The sequence below is a fragment of the Paralichthys olivaceus genome, chromosome 8 (genome assembly GCF_024713975.1).
Source record: "Paralichthys olivaceus isolate ysfri-2021 chromosome 8, ASM2471397v2, whole genome shotgun sequence".
NCBI classification, from domain to species: domain Eukaryota; kingdom Metazoa; phylum Chordata; class Actinopteri; order Pleuronectiformes; family Paralichthyidae; genus Paralichthys; species Paralichthys olivaceus.
Window position 1 is genome coordinate 4,546,376 of NC_091100.1, and position 17,227 is coordinate 4,563,602.

General features: G+C 41.8%; 1 protein-coding gene across 1 annotated transcript in view; it reads right to left on the bottom strand.

Annotated features, from left to right (window-relative positions):
- mslnb (mesothelin b) overlaps positions 1 to 17,227 on the bottom strand; it is a 43,428-nt gene that overhangs the window by 3,432 nt on the left and 22,769 nt on the right. Inside the window, exons 61-125 of the mRNA XM_069529965.1 lie at positions 17,007 to 17,183; positions 16,895 to 16,926; positions 16,708 to 16,805; positions 16,514 to 16,536; positions 16,398 to 16,419; positions 16,270 to 16,297; positions 16,097 to 16,181; positions 15,839 to 15,985; positions 15,466 to 15,677; positions 14,915 to 15,015; positions 14,689 to 14,807; positions 14,429 to 14,605; positions 14,317 to 14,348; positions 14,130 to 14,227; positions 13,936 to 13,958; positions 13,820 to 13,841; positions 13,692 to 13,719; positions 13,520 to 13,604; positions 13,262 to 13,408; positions 12,889 to 13,100; positions 12,338 to 12,438; positions 12,112 to 12,230; positions 11,852 to 12,028; positions 11,740 to 11,771; positions 11,553 to 11,650; positions 11,359 to 11,381; positions 11,243 to 11,264; positions 11,115 to 11,142; positions 10,943 to 11,027; positions 10,685 to 10,831; positions 10,312 to 10,523; positions 9,761 to 9,861; positions 9,535 to 9,653; positions 9,275 to 9,451; positions 9,163 to 9,194; positions 8,976 to 9,073; positions 8,782 to 8,804; positions 8,666 to 8,687; positions 8,538 to 8,565; positions 8,366 to 8,450; positions 8,107 to 8,253; positions 7,533 to 7,744; positions 7,283 to 7,386; positions 6,954 to 7,072; positions 6,711 to 6,866; positions 6,173 to 6,387; positions 5,952 to 6,037; positions 5,113 to 5,249; positions 4,902 to 5,027; positions 4,629 to 4,819; positions 4,262 to 4,350; positions 3,738 to 3,865; positions 3,493 to 3,620; positions 3,295 to 3,412; positions 2,825 to 3,043; positions 2,557 to 2,727; positions 2,238 to 2,387; positions 2,088 to 2,152; positions 1,819 to 1,948; positions 1,641 to 1,726; positions 1,428 to 1,557; positions 793 to 983; positions 583 to 673; positions 337 to 466; positions 63 to 253 (exon numbers count right to left, since the gene is read on the bottom strand). Of these exons, the coding sequence (XP_069386066.1) occupies positions 63 to 253; positions 337 to 466; positions 583 to 673; positions 793 to 983; positions 1,428 to 1,557; positions 1,641 to 1,726; positions 1,819 to 1,948; positions 2,088 to 2,152; positions 2,238 to 2,387; positions 2,557 to 2,727; positions 2,825 to 3,043; positions 3,295 to 3,412; positions 3,493 to 3,620; positions 3,738 to 3,865; positions 4,262 to 4,350; positions 4,629 to 4,819; positions 4,902 to 5,027; positions 5,113 to 5,249; positions 5,952 to 6,037; positions 6,173 to 6,387; positions 6,711 to 6,866; positions 6,954 to 7,072; positions 7,283 to 7,386; positions 7,533 to 7,744; positions 8,107 to 8,253; positions 8,366 to 8,450; positions 8,538 to 8,565; positions 8,666 to 8,687; positions 8,782 to 8,804; positions 8,976 to 9,073; positions 9,163 to 9,194; positions 9,275 to 9,451; positions 9,535 to 9,653; positions 9,761 to 9,861; positions 10,312 to 10,523; positions 10,685 to 10,831; positions 10,943 to 11,027; positions 11,115 to 11,142; positions 11,243 to 11,264; positions 11,359 to 11,381; positions 11,553 to 11,650; positions 11,740 to 11,771; positions 11,852 to 12,028; positions 12,112 to 12,230; positions 12,338 to 12,438; positions 12,889 to 13,100; positions 13,262 to 13,408; positions 13,520 to 13,604; positions 13,692 to 13,719; positions 13,820 to 13,841; positions 13,936 to 13,958; positions 14,130 to 14,227; positions 14,317 to 14,348; positions 14,429 to 14,605; positions 14,689 to 14,807; positions 14,915 to 15,015; positions 15,466 to 15,677; positions 15,839 to 15,985; positions 16,097 to 16,181; positions 16,270 to 16,297; positions 16,398 to 16,419; positions 16,514 to 16,536; positions 16,708 to 16,805; positions 16,895 to 16,926; positions 17,007 to 17,183 (7,107 nt within the window). The remainder of the gene's footprint in view (positions 1 to 62; positions 254 to 336; positions 467 to 582; positions 674 to 792; positions 984 to 1,427; positions 1,558 to 1,640; positions 1,727 to 1,818; positions 1,949 to 2,087; positions 2,153 to 2,237; positions 2,388 to 2,556; positions 2,728 to 2,824; positions 3,044 to 3,294; positions 3,413 to 3,492; positions 3,621 to 3,737; positions 3,866 to 4,261; positions 4,351 to 4,628; positions 4,820 to 4,901; positions 5,028 to 5,112; positions 5,250 to 5,951; positions 6,038 to 6,172; positions 6,388 to 6,710; positions 6,867 to 6,953; positions 7,073 to 7,282; positions 7,387 to 7,532; positions 7,745 to 8,106; positions 8,254 to 8,365; positions 8,451 to 8,537; positions 8,566 to 8,665; positions 8,688 to 8,781; positions 8,805 to 8,975; positions 9,074 to 9,162; positions 9,195 to 9,274; positions 9,452 to 9,534; positions 9,654 to 9,760; positions 9,862 to 10,311; positions 10,524 to 10,684; positions 10,832 to 10,942; positions 11,028 to 11,114; positions 11,143 to 11,242; positions 11,265 to 11,358; positions 11,382 to 11,552; positions 11,651 to 11,739; positions 11,772 to 11,851; positions 12,029 to 12,111; positions 12,231 to 12,337; positions 12,439 to 12,888; positions 13,101 to 13,261; positions 13,409 to 13,519; positions 13,605 to 13,691; positions 13,720 to 13,819; positions 13,842 to 13,935; positions 13,959 to 14,129; positions 14,228 to 14,316; positions 14,349 to 14,428; positions 14,606 to 14,688; positions 14,808 to 14,914; positions 15,016 to 15,465; positions 15,678 to 15,838; positions 15,986 to 16,096; positions 16,182 to 16,269; positions 16,298 to 16,397; positions 16,420 to 16,513; positions 16,537 to 16,707; positions 16,806 to 16,894; positions 16,927 to 17,006; positions 17,184 to 17,227) is intronic.

Genomic DNA, 17,227 nt, shown 5'->3' on the forward strand with positions numbered 1-17,227 from the left:
CACATTTGGTGTTTCGCTCACTTTAAAAAGGCTTTTAAAATAAAGCAATCACACCCTCCTACCTCATGCAGCTTTTGGAGAATGATAGCGAGGTATGCCTCATCATCCACCTTCTGCGTGATGGCGTCCAGGTTGTCTTTAACAGTCTCCGCGCTGAGGCAGCAGTTGAACTGGGTCACGTCGTCATAATCGAAGGGGAACGTCGCATCGCTAATGGTCACATGAGTGATTGTTCCCACAGTGCACTCCGATGCTGTAAACACAGAAAGATCACAACTAAAATAATAAAATCATGATGAGAAACAGAAATCCAGAGACAATAAGCAAGAGGCTGACCTATGGATCGCTTTGACTTCTTTCGATTGGACTTTCTTATTTGTTTCCTCATCCTCCTCCTCTTCTGTCTGCCCACTCTGTTACGCGTCAGGAGTTTCAGGAAGTCCCTTAAGAACTTGCGCTTTGTTTTCTGCTCGCAGGAATGAAACAGACGTCTCAAAAAACCAAACACCATCAACTTCAGTCCATCACTGAACCTTTAAGTCAACTCATTCTCCGACGTTAATGTGTTCACGTGACACTTACTTTGTCAAATTCATCGTAGAAAGCTGAGGTCATATACAGCGGTAACATGCCGAGGTCCTCCAGAGTCTGTTGATCCCATGTTGACGTCGCTCTGTAAAAGAAAGTGTAAAAAGAGGCTATCACAAGCAACAGAAGAAAATCTGTGGACAAGGACCAACAATAACCATCTTTTAAAAAACGTAACGAGCTGTGTCGTTGCTGTTGACGTACCCGTACTGTGTTTTCCCGCTCAGCAGCAGGGTCTGAGCTGCAGAGGCCTGAGCTTCAGTGAGGTCTGGGCAGTTCTTGAGTTTTTCCAGAATGTATGAGTCCGAGTTCTCGATGTAGGATCCATCCAGAGTGCAGCACATGTTTCCCAACACCATTATATTATCCTTAGTCAAACTTGTGGTTGTGATACCCTGAGAAAATAAAGAACAGGATTAAGACCTCATATGTTTATTTGGAAAGTTGTGCTGCACATGTAGAAATACTGATATTTTATTCTTAAATTACTTATTAATAATTTTATTTAGTCCTGAGGCAACTTTAATCTCCCTTCAGTAAATTTAACAGCATAGCTGACATGCGGAGGTCCGGAGGCGCTGCAGAACAGAAATGTCCGTTGTCAGTAGCTAAGGACATTTTCGAGAACTTTTCCTTCCTTCCTTATAAAATGTCTGGAAACAGTCAGAGTGAGGCCATGTGAGAATACAGAAGGAAACTAACGGCGAGCAACTGGGTGTGTTTGTCACGTTTCCAACACGCGACAGAAGCAAAACTGTAAGAATCCAAATATCTCAGGATGAAAAAGAGAGAACGAAGATATTTCAAAGTACGATGTCTGTACTTTTGTTGGAACTCACCAGGCAGCTCCTGGCGTTAGCAAACAGAGCCGTACGTTTGTAGCTGAGGTCGGAGGAGAAGACTTCGAAGTCCGCGTCCGCCAGCTCTTGAAAATACGACCTGCAGCTGGCCTGAGGCACCAGAGAGTAACTGTAGGGAGAGAGGGAAGAAACAGTGACTAACATGAACTGCAGCTAAACCTGTTTTTAGCTTTAGTCTAAAACAAAACTCACCTATAGTACAGAAGCAGGTCAGGAGGATAGAGGTCGAAGCTAGCGACGTCTGAGTCTCCTTTAATGTAGTTGTACATGCACGTCAGCTGTGGTGAGATAGAGACAGAGTCAGTTTCACCTTTACTGAAGCAGCAAGCAGCGATTTCAAGGTTCAGGGATTGTTATCGTCGTCTCTCACCTGAGTCTCCACCAGTTTGACCTTCTTGTTGCCTTTTCTCCGACAGGCTTTAACCAGCTTCTTGATCTGCACCTTTTGAATGGTCCTCACTCCAGTGCAGGTGAACCCTTGTAGCACAGACGAGGACAAACTACACACACACACACACACACACACACACACACACACACACACACACACACACACACACACACACGTTGTAATCGTATGCACATACTGAAAATCATACAGGACATTTATTTTCCGACTGAAACTTCTTCCTAACTCACTTGTTCACACCTCCCAGCTGCGCAGTTGAAGTTTCCGTAGCTATTACACTGAAGAATAACTCCACCTAATGGAAAACACGTGACATGTAATGACCGACAGCAGGCGTGTTGCATGATACAAACGTGTATTTCATGGGTGCGTCGCTCTACCTGCTGCCGCTTCCATTTCTTCTTGTTGACCTTTTTGATAACGTTGCCATTGTTGGAGAGGCCCAGCAGCAGAGCTCGAGGGATCTCAGTGGCCAGTTCATCCGGAACATTCTCTATGATCACCTCACTGTTGGTGTTCACCGCCACGATCTGAAAAAGCCGTTCAAATGTGACCTCAATGTGTCTCAAGTGCAAATGCAAAAATAAACACGTATGTAATTGAATCTGTTCCTCCAAATTGTTTTTTCTGTCTGATCTGCTTTCACATAATTCCTGAATTGAGAGTCTCGAGATGTGAGATGTTGTGTGACTGTTGTACCTGAGTCACAAAGATCTGCTGGACGATCTGTGGAGCGGACATCAGGTTCACCAGGAAAGCAGAATCTTTAGACGTAGTGATAAGCTGGGAGCCGTTGATGCTGGTGAACACTTTGGTGGGAACACCCACAACAAGAGAGCCCAGCATGAGCAACGACAATGAGTCCTTGATCTGGTGAGAGGAAGACGAGGGGAACGTGATGATGATGGGAAACATTTCAAATCAAACCACAGTTGGTGAAGCAAACAGTGACAGACGGACAGTTTACCTCTAGCTTCCCTGACGACATAATGGACTGGATAATGGCCTTGGCCTGACCCTCGTTCCAGCCCATCACTGTGCTGAGGATGCTCAGCGAAGCAACCAGGGCCTCGGGACTTATCATCTTGATCTGGCCTGTGGACAGGCTGCTGCTTTCATTGCCGAGGGCAGCGATATTCGTGGAATCAATGTTGTCACCGAAGTTACTCGCCAAAGCTGCAGAAATCTACCATCAAAGAAATGAATATTCAGAGTGTATTCTCTGTACAGGTGAAACATGGAAGCTTCAGTACACCTACACCTTTTGGACATTTTTGTCTTTCTTGATAGGACAGCGTAAGTGTGAAATGGGGAGAGACAGTGGGGAAGACCAATCAGATCAATCTCAGTGAGCTCCTCGCTCCCTGTATAGAAGTACCTGCTTTAATTCTATCTGTACTTTTTTATTTTCCACTGCTAATAATGTGTGTTTTCTACCTGTGGATCCAGGTCCGTACAGACATTGGTCAGGTTGCTCAGTACTGCGACACTTTGCGCTTCAGTCAGCTGACTAAACGCTCCACCAGGAGCGACGCAGCGAAACACCAGAGGCAGACTGCAGAGAGAGAGAGAAGAGGGGATTTAGGTGTAAAAGACATTTGGAGGGTAAAACACGTTCCACAGGTTGAGACTCACTGGATGGGATTGAAGTTGCTGTCCTGCTGATACACAAGCTCAGTGTAGTAGTTGGTGAAGTTGAGCGGTAACACGGAGTGGTTGAAGAGGGCGATGTTCTGCAGATTCACTGTGAACACCTGGATAACCTGAGGGGAGGAGGGAGGGAGCGATGAACTGACGAACCAAACTACAGATCATCAACATATCCTCATTTATTTATTTACTACTCAGCCTGTGTTGTAGTTTAGAAACGAGTTCAGTACCTGCGATGATCCAAAGGCCAGGAGATAGTCCAGAGTGAGGAAAGGAGTGAAGGAGCCGATGTAGTCGGCAAACCAGGCTGTAGAGTTTAGCTCTGGGTTGCTGGAGTTGTAACATCTGGGCACCGTCGCTACAACCAAACATTATAAACATTTTAATAAAGAAACTTTACTCATAGAAATAAAACTAACTTTACAAATAGAAGAAGCAGAGCAGAAATATAATTCATTTTCTGTTGTTTATCCAGGTATGGGCGAAATAAGTCAAAATGTGGAGTTTATTTATTGACTTTCTTTAACCTACTGCTAGTAAGTTCTGAAATTCAATAATTCTGGGCAATATGTTTTTTTTTGTCAATCATTTTCTGGTATGACCATGAAAATATGATTCATTCAAACCTATGTAATACTAAATGTAAGACTAAAAATGGTTGTAGGTAGTGTTTGTTCATTGATCTTTTTTATTTCATTTCATTGTAAGAATACATTTTTTACCATATCTCATCTCGTCGGATCTGCAGACTGACCTGAGTTGAGGTAGTCCCTGATGCTGGTGAACACATCTCGCCTCATAAAGTCCGCAGCAGTGTAGTTGTAGTCACCAAGAACTGAGACGCTGAAATAAAACAAAATGAAATCTGACACATTTTATTTTAAAATCACAATTTACTAGATCGCAGATGGTAAGTGCTTATAAATCTGACAAAAGTAAAAACAAAGCATCACCATGATGGTATCTAGCTTTTACTAGATAGATTTAAGTGCCACAAAACATGTAATAGGAACATGCAGGAAATACATGTAATATACATGTAAATGTATACTATGTGTGTTTTTTTATGCACTATATTGTCTTCATGTATTTTTTAAAACGTGCATACACATCATACGTACAGCTTTTGGAAGGCCACACAGGTGGCGTTGTGTGTGATGTTGGGGCTGATCAGAGTCTTTGTGAGGAAGACCAAGTAGTTCTTGAGGCTTCGGTCAAACCAGGCGTTGACCTCTGACCTCTTGGAGCTGCTGAGAGCCATCGGCCAGACGCAAGGCAGCGTGGGTCGCCTCACCACCTCCGGGAGAGACTCCTGTGGCGAATACACACATGCATGAGGTTACATCATAAACTCACTGTGGTTTCATTGTGTTTTTTGTTTTTGTGGTACAAACTTTCTCCAGGAACTCTGGTGTCTGGGTGTAGCTGTTGAAGACGACACAGAGCTGCGCGTCACTGTCGACGATGTCAGGACGACGGAGGTAATCTCCAAGAGCCGATGGAGGCATGGAGTTCACCAACTAGAACAACAGGAGACATGACATGAGACATTCTCCTCATTTGTTTTCTGCTTCACACAGCCTTCTTTCATTTCTGGACATCAACCTGTGGCATCTTGTTGTGAGGCATGAGCGACAGGAAGGTGGTCAGGTTGGGGAACTGGAATCCCATGAACCTGCTCTGCAGGAAGCTGTAGTAACTGCGGTTGTAGTTGTCGCCGTAGCATTGGAGAGGTTTTGGTCCTTGAATAAGAGACAGAGTGAAAGAGGTGAGCCGAGTTAAAACCAGGAGGGAAAGTTTCAGAGATGGAAAATCTAAGGTTTTTAAATTTTAGACTGCATAAATACAGAGAAACACACAGACAGCACAGAGGAAGTTGTAATGAAATAACTAAATAGAATTAAAATTAAAACTTTGAAATCCCGTCATAAATGGAGGCTGGTGTGTAAAAAGATATTAAAAGGCAATATAGTCAAATAGCCAAAATAAATTCAATGATGTAAACCGGAGAAGCAAGAATCGATAAAAAATATAAATAGAATAATGAAATAAATACTTTCCATGGATGAACACTTAAAATATGTTCACAACTACATCATAGTGTAGTGTTACGCATTTAAATCAACTCCTCTCTGAGTCATTAACAAAAACAGTCATGCATTACAATTACTGTAAATGAAATAATTATGCTGATCACTTATTTTACCTGTTGTGATAATATATATTCATTGTTACCTCTGACGAGGAGATCATGTTTTCATCAGCGTTTGTTTGATAGTTTGCATGATTGGATAAGTACTGAAAGCGGTTTCATGAATTTTGTGGCGAGGTGGGATACGAATCAAGAATATGAACTCATAACATTTTTGACTGGATCTAGATAAATGGGGCGCGTCCAGGATTTTGCAACTGCAAATAATTTTCTTCCAGTGTGATTCCTTTACCTCTGAGCATCTGAATGATGTGGCTGTGGATTTCTCCCTTCGTCTCATTGCTCAGAGATGACATCTCTGAATTTAGGTTCATGACTCTGAAATTAAACAAGAAAAAAGAATAATGTTTCTGATATAATTGGCTCTGAATGTCTGAGATCACTTCAATGCTTTGAACAAATCACTTCAAGTAAAAACAATAATTATTTCAGTCACGGTGACGTCACACATACCCCTGCTCCTCGACGCTGCAGTTCCTTCCTGTCAGTATTTTGAAGAACGGTGCAATGTGGCGCAGCGACAGCCCGACCAGCAGCGGCGGCAGCCGAACGTTGAGCCACGTCATCACAACTGAGTCACCCACCGAGTCATTGGAGAGGTTTGCACGATCAAACACAACCTGTAACATGGCCGACCTCACCGGAGAGGGGATCTTGTCCACATGGGCCTAAAGAGAACAGATACAGAGAGGAAAGATTATAGATTTCCCTGGGATTCATGGATCTGGTGACTGCCGATCTCATGACGATTTGACTCTGATTTGGGGCTTTTGTCTGTGAGTTCCAAAATGTGTCAGCGATCAGAAATCCAGCAAAAAAAAAAGGAGTGACGTGAACTAAGCATTGGATGACTGATATTTAATGAGTGTGAGCAATTTGGTTCAGATCCAAATAAAAATTTCATACGGGGGCTTGGTGAGTGCCATTCTAGTTTTACTGATGCCATTCAAAGTTATTATCTCAGAGGATTGAAAGTATGACGCTCACTCACCATGATAGCAGGAGAGAACCTATCAAAGAAGGCAGGGAGCTCTTGGCTGGGGACGTATTTCATCACCATGTCGACCTCGGCAGCAGATTTGAGCTGACCAGGGGTGGAGGACATCTGAGCCAGCTGTACGACTGTCAGCGCTGGCAACGCTTGCAACTGCATGAACACAGACATATATCACATAGACTCCAAAAAACATGTTGTATGGAAAATATTCAGGAGACCCAATGCAGCAAAAGGTACCGCTGAGAAGTTGGCATAGAGCATCTGAAGTTCAGAGAAGGAGAGGAAGTCAGAGAAACCTCCCAAGTTCTTCTGCAGCCATTCTCCAGAGTTTTTGGTGTTGAAACTGCAGCTCGGGTCTGAAACACAAATTTCGAATAAGGATCAATTTCCAAAACCAGAAGTTTATTTAAAAAGCTTTTAACCTATGAAAGTCAAAGGTACATTGAACATATGCAGCTGAGATCCAAACATGTCTCATTCATCACTTTAACTTGAACTTATGTTGCTTTCAAACATTCATTTTAACTCAAAGACTTTGTCTTTATGTTGATATTGAGATGACGTACCTTCAGTGTTGTTCCTGGTCAGGAAAACCTTGATGAAGTACACGTAGATGGACTTCTGCTTGGCTAAAGTCATGTTTGGCCGGAGTTGACTCAAAATCTGCAGACTGAGTTAAAAACAACAAGATTCATGCAGAGGGGGACAATATTCTGACATCAGGAGTGAGAGACTCAGATTCTTGTTTTCAGAGCAAAGAGGTTAAAGGTCACAGGAAACATGTCGGAGGCTTCTGGTAAATGCAGAGCTGCTCACATGTGTTGGTAGGTGGTGCAGTTCAATCCCTCAATGGCGAGACATGACAGGAAGTCCGGGGAAACCGCTGACAGGAGCGGGCGTAGTCGGCGGTTGAACCACAGCTGGATGACGTTAGGGTGGTTGATACTGACTATGTCTAAGACGTCCAATCGGATTTCACGTATGGAATCCAGAACCACTGACAATGCAGGATTTCTGGGGTCCAGAGTCTAAAAGAAAGGATTTTAAAAATAATCTCAGTATGATGAAGGTATATAAATATGGAGGACATGATGATCTATTGGTATTAAGCCCATCTTGGTCCACGTTAGTGGATGGTTCCAAATTATGGAAAAAAGCAAGATGGCGGCACCCATATCCAAATTTTAGCTTCAGTTTTGGAGGAAGTGGAGATACTGTATGTTGTCCATTAACGTAACTGACAGTTTATGGTCGATACCAATAACAAATCCAAAAACACACATTCTTGGACACAGAGTTTGATATTTGGGAAACGTTTGTGCATGGTTACAATGGGAATGATTCTAAATGGTCAAAGTTGTTTTAACCAGAGAGAATTGTTGATTTGTACCTTGTTGGCGAGAAGATCCAGAGCTTCATCGAGCACATGAGAGGCTTTGGAGAGCAGAAGCTTCCAGATGGGTCTGGATCCACTGGAGTTTGACGAGCGGTTACACATTAGCAACGCAGCCAGATGTTCTGTGGTTAGCGCTGACAGCTGTGTGATGAAAGAGCAGGAACGACAATAGGTGAAAATCAATACACTGACAAACATTAAGTTGGTTGTTTTAAGTTCAGCTTTTAGGATATCAGATGTATTGTAATCTTACCGAGGCACAAGCAAATTGCTCAACGGCAAAGTCACACAAACGTCCGTCCATCTGGCCGCTGGAGAGAAGCAGCTGCAGCTCCGTGCTGTGGTTCAAAAAAATTGAAAGAAGCTCAAAATGTTGTCGCCATTATTACATTGACATTATAAACATGATCATATTTTGTGTTCACCTGTTCACTCCGACACAAATTTCGGTTTCTGTGGAGAAAACAGACAAATAACAGTTTAAATTATCATGAAAATAAACATTGAAATATTTAATTATTTTAATGTTTATTTCATAAGCAGAGGACCTTACCATTTGTTATAGTAACGCTGCACTGTGGGGAGAAGGTTAAGATGGTTATGTGTCTTTTATCATTAGACCAATAAAGAACATTTAAACCAAAAAATACCAAAAACACATTTACTTACATTTCCACCATATATGATGCAACCTATGAAGACACAGGTCAATGAAAATTACTTGATGGTATAGTTACAATATACATTTCCATTATGTCAACAGGGAATGTTGTAAAAGTAAAAGTTTGAGGCTTAAGGATTAAAAAGATGAATTGTTATTTACACCTGTGTGTTAATGTGATTTTACAGATTGTGTCTCTCACCTGGTGGAAGGTGCTTGGACAAGAAGATCTTGCTGTAAGTGATGTTTGAAGCTATGTCAGGAGAAACTTCAATCGAGGCCATGTCCAGTCTGGTAAACCTGGAAAACCAAAACATGTGGAATTAACATCACAGTGTTATATTTATTTATCTGGAAACCCAAAATACTGTAATGAGACATGAGCTTACAGTGTTTTGTACGATGAGCAGGAAAGATTTCCCTTGAAAAACAGAAAACAAAGATGATTATTTCAAGAAGTGGTGCAAAGATTCTGAATGCAAAGATCTGTGCTCTTTTTACCGTTTGGAGGAACATGCCGAGGAAAAACATGAACTCTGGAATTTTGTTTTGCTCAGGAGCCTCTGTCAGGAAATCAAACAGCCTATTGATGATAATGTCTTTGTCTGGAAGTGAAGGATGAGTGGACACCAGCAGCTCCGCACTCTGCTTTGGAGTCAGGAGTCGCAGGGCCTCCATCTAACAAAAATAAAGGACGGAAGAAAAGTTATAACAAAGTAATAAAGGGATTGATCTTTTAATTCTTTGTGTTCTGCCCTTACAGGTTTGAAGAGTGGGTTGAGATGCAGAAGCTCAGTGAGAGACAAAAATGCTGAAAATGGACCGAGGTTCTTCTTCAGCCACTCTGTGCTGTTTCCAGAGCCGTTCACACAACCTGGACCTGGAGCAACATGGAGATAAAGAGGTGCATGTAAAGTCAGTAACACATTTCTGAACAGAATATCTGAAAACAGTGGCAGCTTCATGGTGATTCAGTGCAGCGAGTACCTGACTGTGGTTGTGACAGGAGAGGGAGGATGAAATTCTTCAAGACCACGTGCTTCTGTTTTAAGGCCATGTGATCAAAATGGTGGATAAACACCTGCAGTCTGATGATAAAATCACACACAGAGAGGAATTCAGGAGGATTTAATCACTGGGATCGTCACCAGGGTCAAACATCACACATCAAAACACAGAATCGTTGGATGGAAGAAACCATTGAGACGCATCCCTGTTATTCTTCCATCCTTACCAAGATAAATTACCACGCTGCCTCTGCCAACCAAACACGTTTTGTGAGGCCACTGTGACCTTAACTTTGATCTTTGACCTTTGATCAACTAAATCACGTAGACAGACTTCTGCTTGGCTAAAGTCATGTTTGGCCGGAGTTGACTCAAAATCTGCAGACTGAGTTAAAAACAACAAGATTCATGCAGAGGGGGACAATATTCTGACATCAGGAGTGAGAGACTCAGATTCTTGTTTTCAGAGCAAAGAGGTTAAAGGTCACAGGAAACATGTCGGAGGCTCCTGGTAAATGCAGAGCTGCTCACATGTGTTGGTAGGTGGTGCAGTTCAATCCCCTTGTGACAAAACATGACAGGAAGTCCGGGGAAACCGCCGACAGGAGCGGGCGTAGTCGGCGGTTGAACCACAGCTGGATGAAGTCAGGCTGGTTGATACTGACTATGTCTAAGAGGTCCAATCGGATTTCACGTATGGAATCCAGAACCACTGACAATGCAGGATTTCTGGGGTCCAGAGTCTAAAAGAAAGGATTTTAAAAATTATCTCAGTATGATGAAGGTATATATATATGAACGACATGATGATCTATTGGAATTAAGCCCAGACTGGTCCATGTTAGTGGATGGGACATAGGCATGACTCTAAATGGTACAAATTAGGAGAATTGTTGATTTGTACCTTGTTGGCGAGAAGATCCAGAGCTTCATCGAGCACACGAGAGGCTTTGGAGAGCAGAAGCTTCCAGATGGGTCTGGATCCACTGGAGTTTGACGAGCGGTTACACATTAGCAACGCAGCCAGATGTTCTGCGGTTAGCGCTGACAGCTGTGTGATGAAAGAGCAGGACATCGACAGGTGAAAATCAATACACTGACAAACATTAAGTTGGTTGTTTTAAGTTCAGCTTTTAGGATCTCAGATGTATTGTAATCTTACTGGGGCACAAGCAAATTCCTCAACGGCAAAGTCACACAAACGTCCGTCCATCTGGCCGCTGGAGACAAGCAGCTGCAGCTCCGTGCTGTGGTTCAAAAAATTTGAGAGAAGCTCAAAATGTTGTCGCCATTATTACATTGACATTATAAACATGATCATATTTTGTGTTCACCTGTTCACTCCGACACAAATTTCGGTTTCTGTGGAAAAAACAAACAAATAACAGTTTAAATGATCATGAAAATAAACATTGAAATATTTAATTATTTTGATGTTTATTTCATAAGCAGAGGACCTTACCATTTGTTATAGTAACGCTGCACTGTGGGGAGAAGGTTAAGATGGTTATGTGTCTTTTATCATTAGACCAATAAAGAACATTTAAACCAAAAAATACCAAAAACACATTTACTTACATTTCCACCATATATGATGCAACCTATAAAGACACAGGTCAATGAAAATTACTTGATGGTATAGATACAATATACATTTCCATTATGTCAACAGGGAATGTTGTAAAAGTAAAAGTTTGAGGCTTAAGGATTAAAAAGATGAATTGTTATTTACACCTGTGTGTTAATGTGATTTTACAGACTGTGTCTCTCACCTGGTGGAAGGTGCTTGGACAAGAAGATCTTGCTGTAAGTGATGTTTGAAGCTATGTCAGGAGAAACTTCAATCGAGGCCATGTCCAGTCTGGTAAACCTGGAAAACCAAAACATGTGGAATTAACATCACAATGTTATAATTATTTATCTGGAAACCCAACATACTGTAATGAGACATGAGCTTACAGTGTTTTGTACGATGAGCAGGAAAGATTTCCCTTGAAAAACAGAAAACAAAGATGATTATTTCAAGAAGTGGTGCAAAGATTCTGAATGCAAAGATCTGTGCTCTTTTTACCGTTTGGAGGAACATGCCGAGGAAGAACATGAACTCTGGAATTTTGTTTTGCTCAGGAGCCTCTGTCAGGAAATCAAACAGCCTATTGATGATAATGTCTTTGTCTGGAAGTGAAGGATGAGTGGACACCAGCAGCTCCGCACTCTGCTTTGGAGTCAGGAGTCGCAGGGCCTCCATCTAAAAGAAATAAAGGACGGAAGAAAAGTTATAACAAAGTAATAAAGGGATTGATCTTTTATTTCTTTGTGTTCTGCCCTTACAGGTTTGAAGAGTGGGTTGAGATGCAGAAGCTCAGTGAGAGACAAAAATGCTGAAAATGGACCGAGGTTCTTCTTCAGCCACTCTGTGCTGTTTCCAGAGCCGTTCACACAACCTGGACCTGGAGCAACATGGAGATAAAGAGGTGCATGTAAAGTCAGTAACACATTTCTGAACAGAATATCTGAAAACAGTGGCAGCTTCATGGTGATTCAGTGCAGCGAGTACCTGACTGTGGTTGTGACAGGAGAGGGAGGATGAAATTCTTCAAGACCACGTGCTTCTGTTTTAAGGCCATGTGATCAAAATGGTGGATAAACACCTGCAGTCTGATGATAAAATCACACACAGAGGGGAATTCAGGAGGATTTAATCACTGAGATCGTCACCAGGGTCAAACATCACACATCAAAACACAGAATCGTTGGATGGAAGAAACCATTGAGACGCATCCCTGTTATTCTTCCATCCTTACCAAGATAAATTACCACGCTGCCTCTGCCAACCAAACACGTTTTGTGAGGCCACTGTGACCTTAACTTTGATCTTTGACCTTTGATCAACTAAATCATGTAGATGGACTTCTGCTTGGCTAAAGTCATGTTTGGCCGGAGTTGACTCAAAATCTGCAGACTGAGTTAAAAACAACAAGATTCATGCAGAGGGGGACAATATTCTGACATCAGGAGTGAGAGACTCAGATTCTTGTTTTCAGAGCAAAGAGGTTAAAGGTCACAGGAAACATGTCGGAGGCTCCTGGTAAATGCAGAGCTGCTCACATGTGTTGGTAGGTGGTGCAGTTCAATCCCCTTGTGACAAAACATGACAGGAAGTCCGGGGAAACCGCCGACAGGAGCGGGCGTAGTCGGCGGTTGAACCACAGCTGGATGAAGTCAGGCTGGTTGATACTGACTATGTCTAAGAGGTCCAATCGGATTTCACGTATGGAATCCAGAACCACTGACAATGCAGGATTTCTGGGGTCCAGAGTCTAAAAGAAAGGATTTTAAAAATTATCTCAGTATGATGAAGGTATATATATATGAACGACATGATGATCTATTGGAATTAAGCCCAGACTGGTCCATGTTAGTGGATGGGACATAGGCATGACTCTAAATGGTACAAATTAGGAGAATTGTTGATTTGTACCTTGTTGGCGAGAAGATCCAGAGCTTCATCGAGCACACGAGAGGCTTTGGAGAGCAGAAGCTTCCAGATGGGTCTGGATCCACTGGAGTTTGACGAGCGGTTACACATTAGCAACGCAGCCAGATGTTCTGCGGTTAGCGCTGACAGCTGTGTGATGAAAGAGCAGGACAACGACAGGTGAAAATCAATACACTGACAAACATTAAGTTGGTTGTTTTAAGTTCAGCTTTTAGGATCTCAGATGTATTGTAATCTTACTGGGGCACAAGCAAATTCCTCAACGGCAAAGTCACACAAACGTCCGTCCATCTGGCCGCTGGAGACAAGCAGCTGCAGCTCCGTGCTGTGGTTCAAAAAATTTGAGAGAAGCTCAAAATGTTGTCGCCATTATTACATTGACATTATAAACATGATCATATTTTGTGTTCACCTGTTCACTCCGACACAAATTTCGGTTTCTGTGGAAAAAACAAACAAATAACAGTTTAAATGATCATGAAAATAAACATTGAAATATTTAATTATTTTAATGTTTATTTCATAAGCAGAGGAACTTACCATTTGTTATAGTAACGCTGCACTGTGGGGAGAAGGTTAAGATGGTTATGTGTCTTTTATCATTAGACCAATAAAGAACATTTAAACCAAAAAATACCAAAAACACATTTACTTACATTTCCACCATATATGATGCAGCCTATAAAGACACAGGTCAATGAAAATTACTTGATGGTATAGTTACAATATACATTTCCATTATGTCAACAGGGAATGTTGTAAAAGTAAAAGTTTGAGGCTTAAGGATTAAAAAGATGAATTGTTATTTACACCTGTGTGTTAATGTGATTTTACAGACTGTGTCTCTCACCTGGTGGAAGGTGCTTGGACAAGAAGATCTTGCTGTAAGTGATGTTTGAAGCTATGTCAGGAGAAACTTCAATCGAGGCCATGTCCAGTCTGGTAAACCTGGAAAACCAAAACATGTGGAATTAACATCACAATGTTATAATTATTTATCTGGAAACCCAACATACTGTAATGAGACATGAGCTTACAGTGTTTTGTACGATGAGCAGGAAAGATTTCCCTTGAAAAACAGAAAACAAAGATGATTATTTCAAGAAGTGGTGCAAAGATTCTGAATGCAAAGATCTGTGCTCTTTTTACCGTTTGGAGGAACATCCCGAGGAAAAACATGAACTCTGGAATTTTGTTTTGCTCAGGAGCCTCTGTCAGGAAATCAAACAGCCTATTGATGATAATGTCTTTGTCTGGAAGTGAAGGATGAGTGGACACCAGCAGCTCCGCACTCTGCTTTGGAGTCAGGAGTCGCAGGGCCTCCATCTAACAAAAATAAAGGACGGAAGAAATGTTATAACAAAGTAATAAAGGGATTGATCTTGTATTTCTTTGTGTTCTGCCCTTACAGGTTTGAAGAGTGGGTTGAGATGCAGAAGCTCAGTGAGAGACAAAAATGCTGAAAATGGACCGAGGTTCTTCTTCAGCCACTCTGTGCTGTTTCCAGAGCCGTTCACACAACCTGGACCTGGAGCAACATGGAGATAAAGAGGTGCATCTAAAGTCTGTAACACATTTCTGAACAGAATATCTGAAAACAGTGGCAGCTTCATGGTGATTCAGTGCAGCGAGTACCTGACTGTGGTTGTGACAGGAGAGGGAGGATGAAATTCTTCAGGACAACGTGCTTCTGTTTTAAGGCCATGTGATCAAAATGGTGGATAAACACCTGCAGTCTGATGATAAAATCACACACAGAGAGGAATTCAGGAGGATTTAATCACTGAGATCGTCACCAGGGTCAAACATCACACATCAAAACACAGAATCGTTGGATGGAAGAAACCATTGAGATGCATCCCTGTTATTCTTCCATCCTTACCAAGATAAATTACCACGCTGCCTCTGCCAACCAAACACGTTTTGTGAGGCCACTGTGACCTTAACTTTGATCTTTGACCTTTGATCAACGAAATCATGTAGACAGACTTCTGCTTGGCTAAAGTCATGTTTGGCCGGAGTTGACTCAAAATCTGCAGACTGAGTTAAAAACAACAAGATTCATGCAGAGGGGGACAATATTCTGACATCAGGAGTGAGAGACTCAGATTCTTGTTTTCAGAGCAAAGAGGTTAAAGGTCACAGGAAACATGTCGGAGGCTTCCGGTAAATGCAGAGCTGCTCACATGTGTTGGTAGGTGGTGCAGTTCAATCCCTTTGTGACAAAACATGACAGGAAGTCCGGGGAAACCGCCGACAGGAGCGGGCGTAGTCGGCGGTTGAACCACAGCTGGATGAAGTCAGGCTGGTTGATACTGACTATGTCTAAGACGTCCAATCGGATTTCACGTATGGAATCCAGAACCACTGACAATGCAGGATTTCTGGGGTCCAGAGTCTAAAAGAAAGGATTTTTAAAATGATCTCAGTATGATGAAGGTATATATATATGGATGACATGATGATCTACTGAAATTAAGCCCAGAATGGTCCAAGTTAGTGGATGGGACATGGGCATGACTCTAAATGGTACAAATTAGGAGAATTGTTGATTTGTACCTTGTTGGCGAGAAGATCCAGAGCTTCATCGAGCACACGAGAGGCTTTTGAGAGGAGAAGCTTCCAGATGGGTCTGGATGTGCTGGAGTTTGACGAGCGGTTACACATTAGCAACGCAGCCAGATGTTCTGTGGTTAGCGCTGACAGCTGTGTGATGAAAGAGCAGGACAACGACAGGTGAAAATCAATACACTGACAAACATTAAGTTGGTTGTTTTAAGTTCAGCTTTTAGGATCTCAGATGTATTGTAATCTTACTGGGGCACAAGCAAATTCCTCAACGGCAAAGTCACACAAACGTCCGTCCATCTGGCCGCTGGAGAGAAGCAGCTGCAGCTCCGTGCTGTGGTTCAAAAAAATTTGAGAGAAGCTCAAAATGTTGTCGCCATTATTACATTGACATTATAAACATGATCATATTTTGAGTTCACCTGTTCACTCCGACACAAATTTCGGTTTCTGTGGAGAAAATAGACAAATAACAGTTTAAATTATCATGAAAATAAACATTGAAATATTTAATTATTTTAATGTTTATTTCATAAGCAGAGGAACTCACCATTTGTTATAGTAACGCTGCACTGTGGGGAGAAGGTTAAGATGGTTATGTGTCTTTTATCATTAGACCAATAAAGAACATTTAAACCAAAAAATACCAAAACAATATTTACTTACATTTCCACCATATATGATGCAACCTATGAAGACACAGGTCAATGAAAATTACTTGATCGTATAGTTACAATATACATTTCCATTATGTCAACAGGGAATGTTGTAAAAGTAAAAGTTTGAGGCTTAAGGATTAAAAAGATGAATTGTTATTTACACCTGTATGTTAATGTGATTTTACAGACTGTGTCTCTCACCTTGTGGAAGGTGCTTGGACAAGAAGATCTTGCTGTAAGTGATGTTTGAAGCTATGTCAGGAGAAACTTCAATCGAGGCCATGTCCAGTCTGGTAAACCTGGAAAACAAAAACATGTGGAATTAACATCACAATGTTATAATTATTTATCTGGAAACCCAAAATACTGTAATGAGACATGAGCTTACAGTGTTTTGTACGATGAGCAGGAAAGATTTCCCTTGAAAAACAGAAAACAAAGATGATTATTTCAAGAAGAGGTGCAAAGATTCTGAATGCAAAGATCTGTGCTCTTTTTACCGTTTGGAGGAACATGCCGAGGAAGAACATGAACTCTGGAATTTTGTTTTGCTCAGGAGCCTCTGTCAGGAAATCAAACAGCCTATTGATGATAATGTCTTTGTCTGGAAGTGAAGGATGAGTGGACACCAGCAGCTCCGCACTCTGCTTTGGAGTCAGGAGTCGCAGGGCCTCCATCTAAAAGAAATAAAGGACGGAAGAAATGTTATAACAAAGTAATA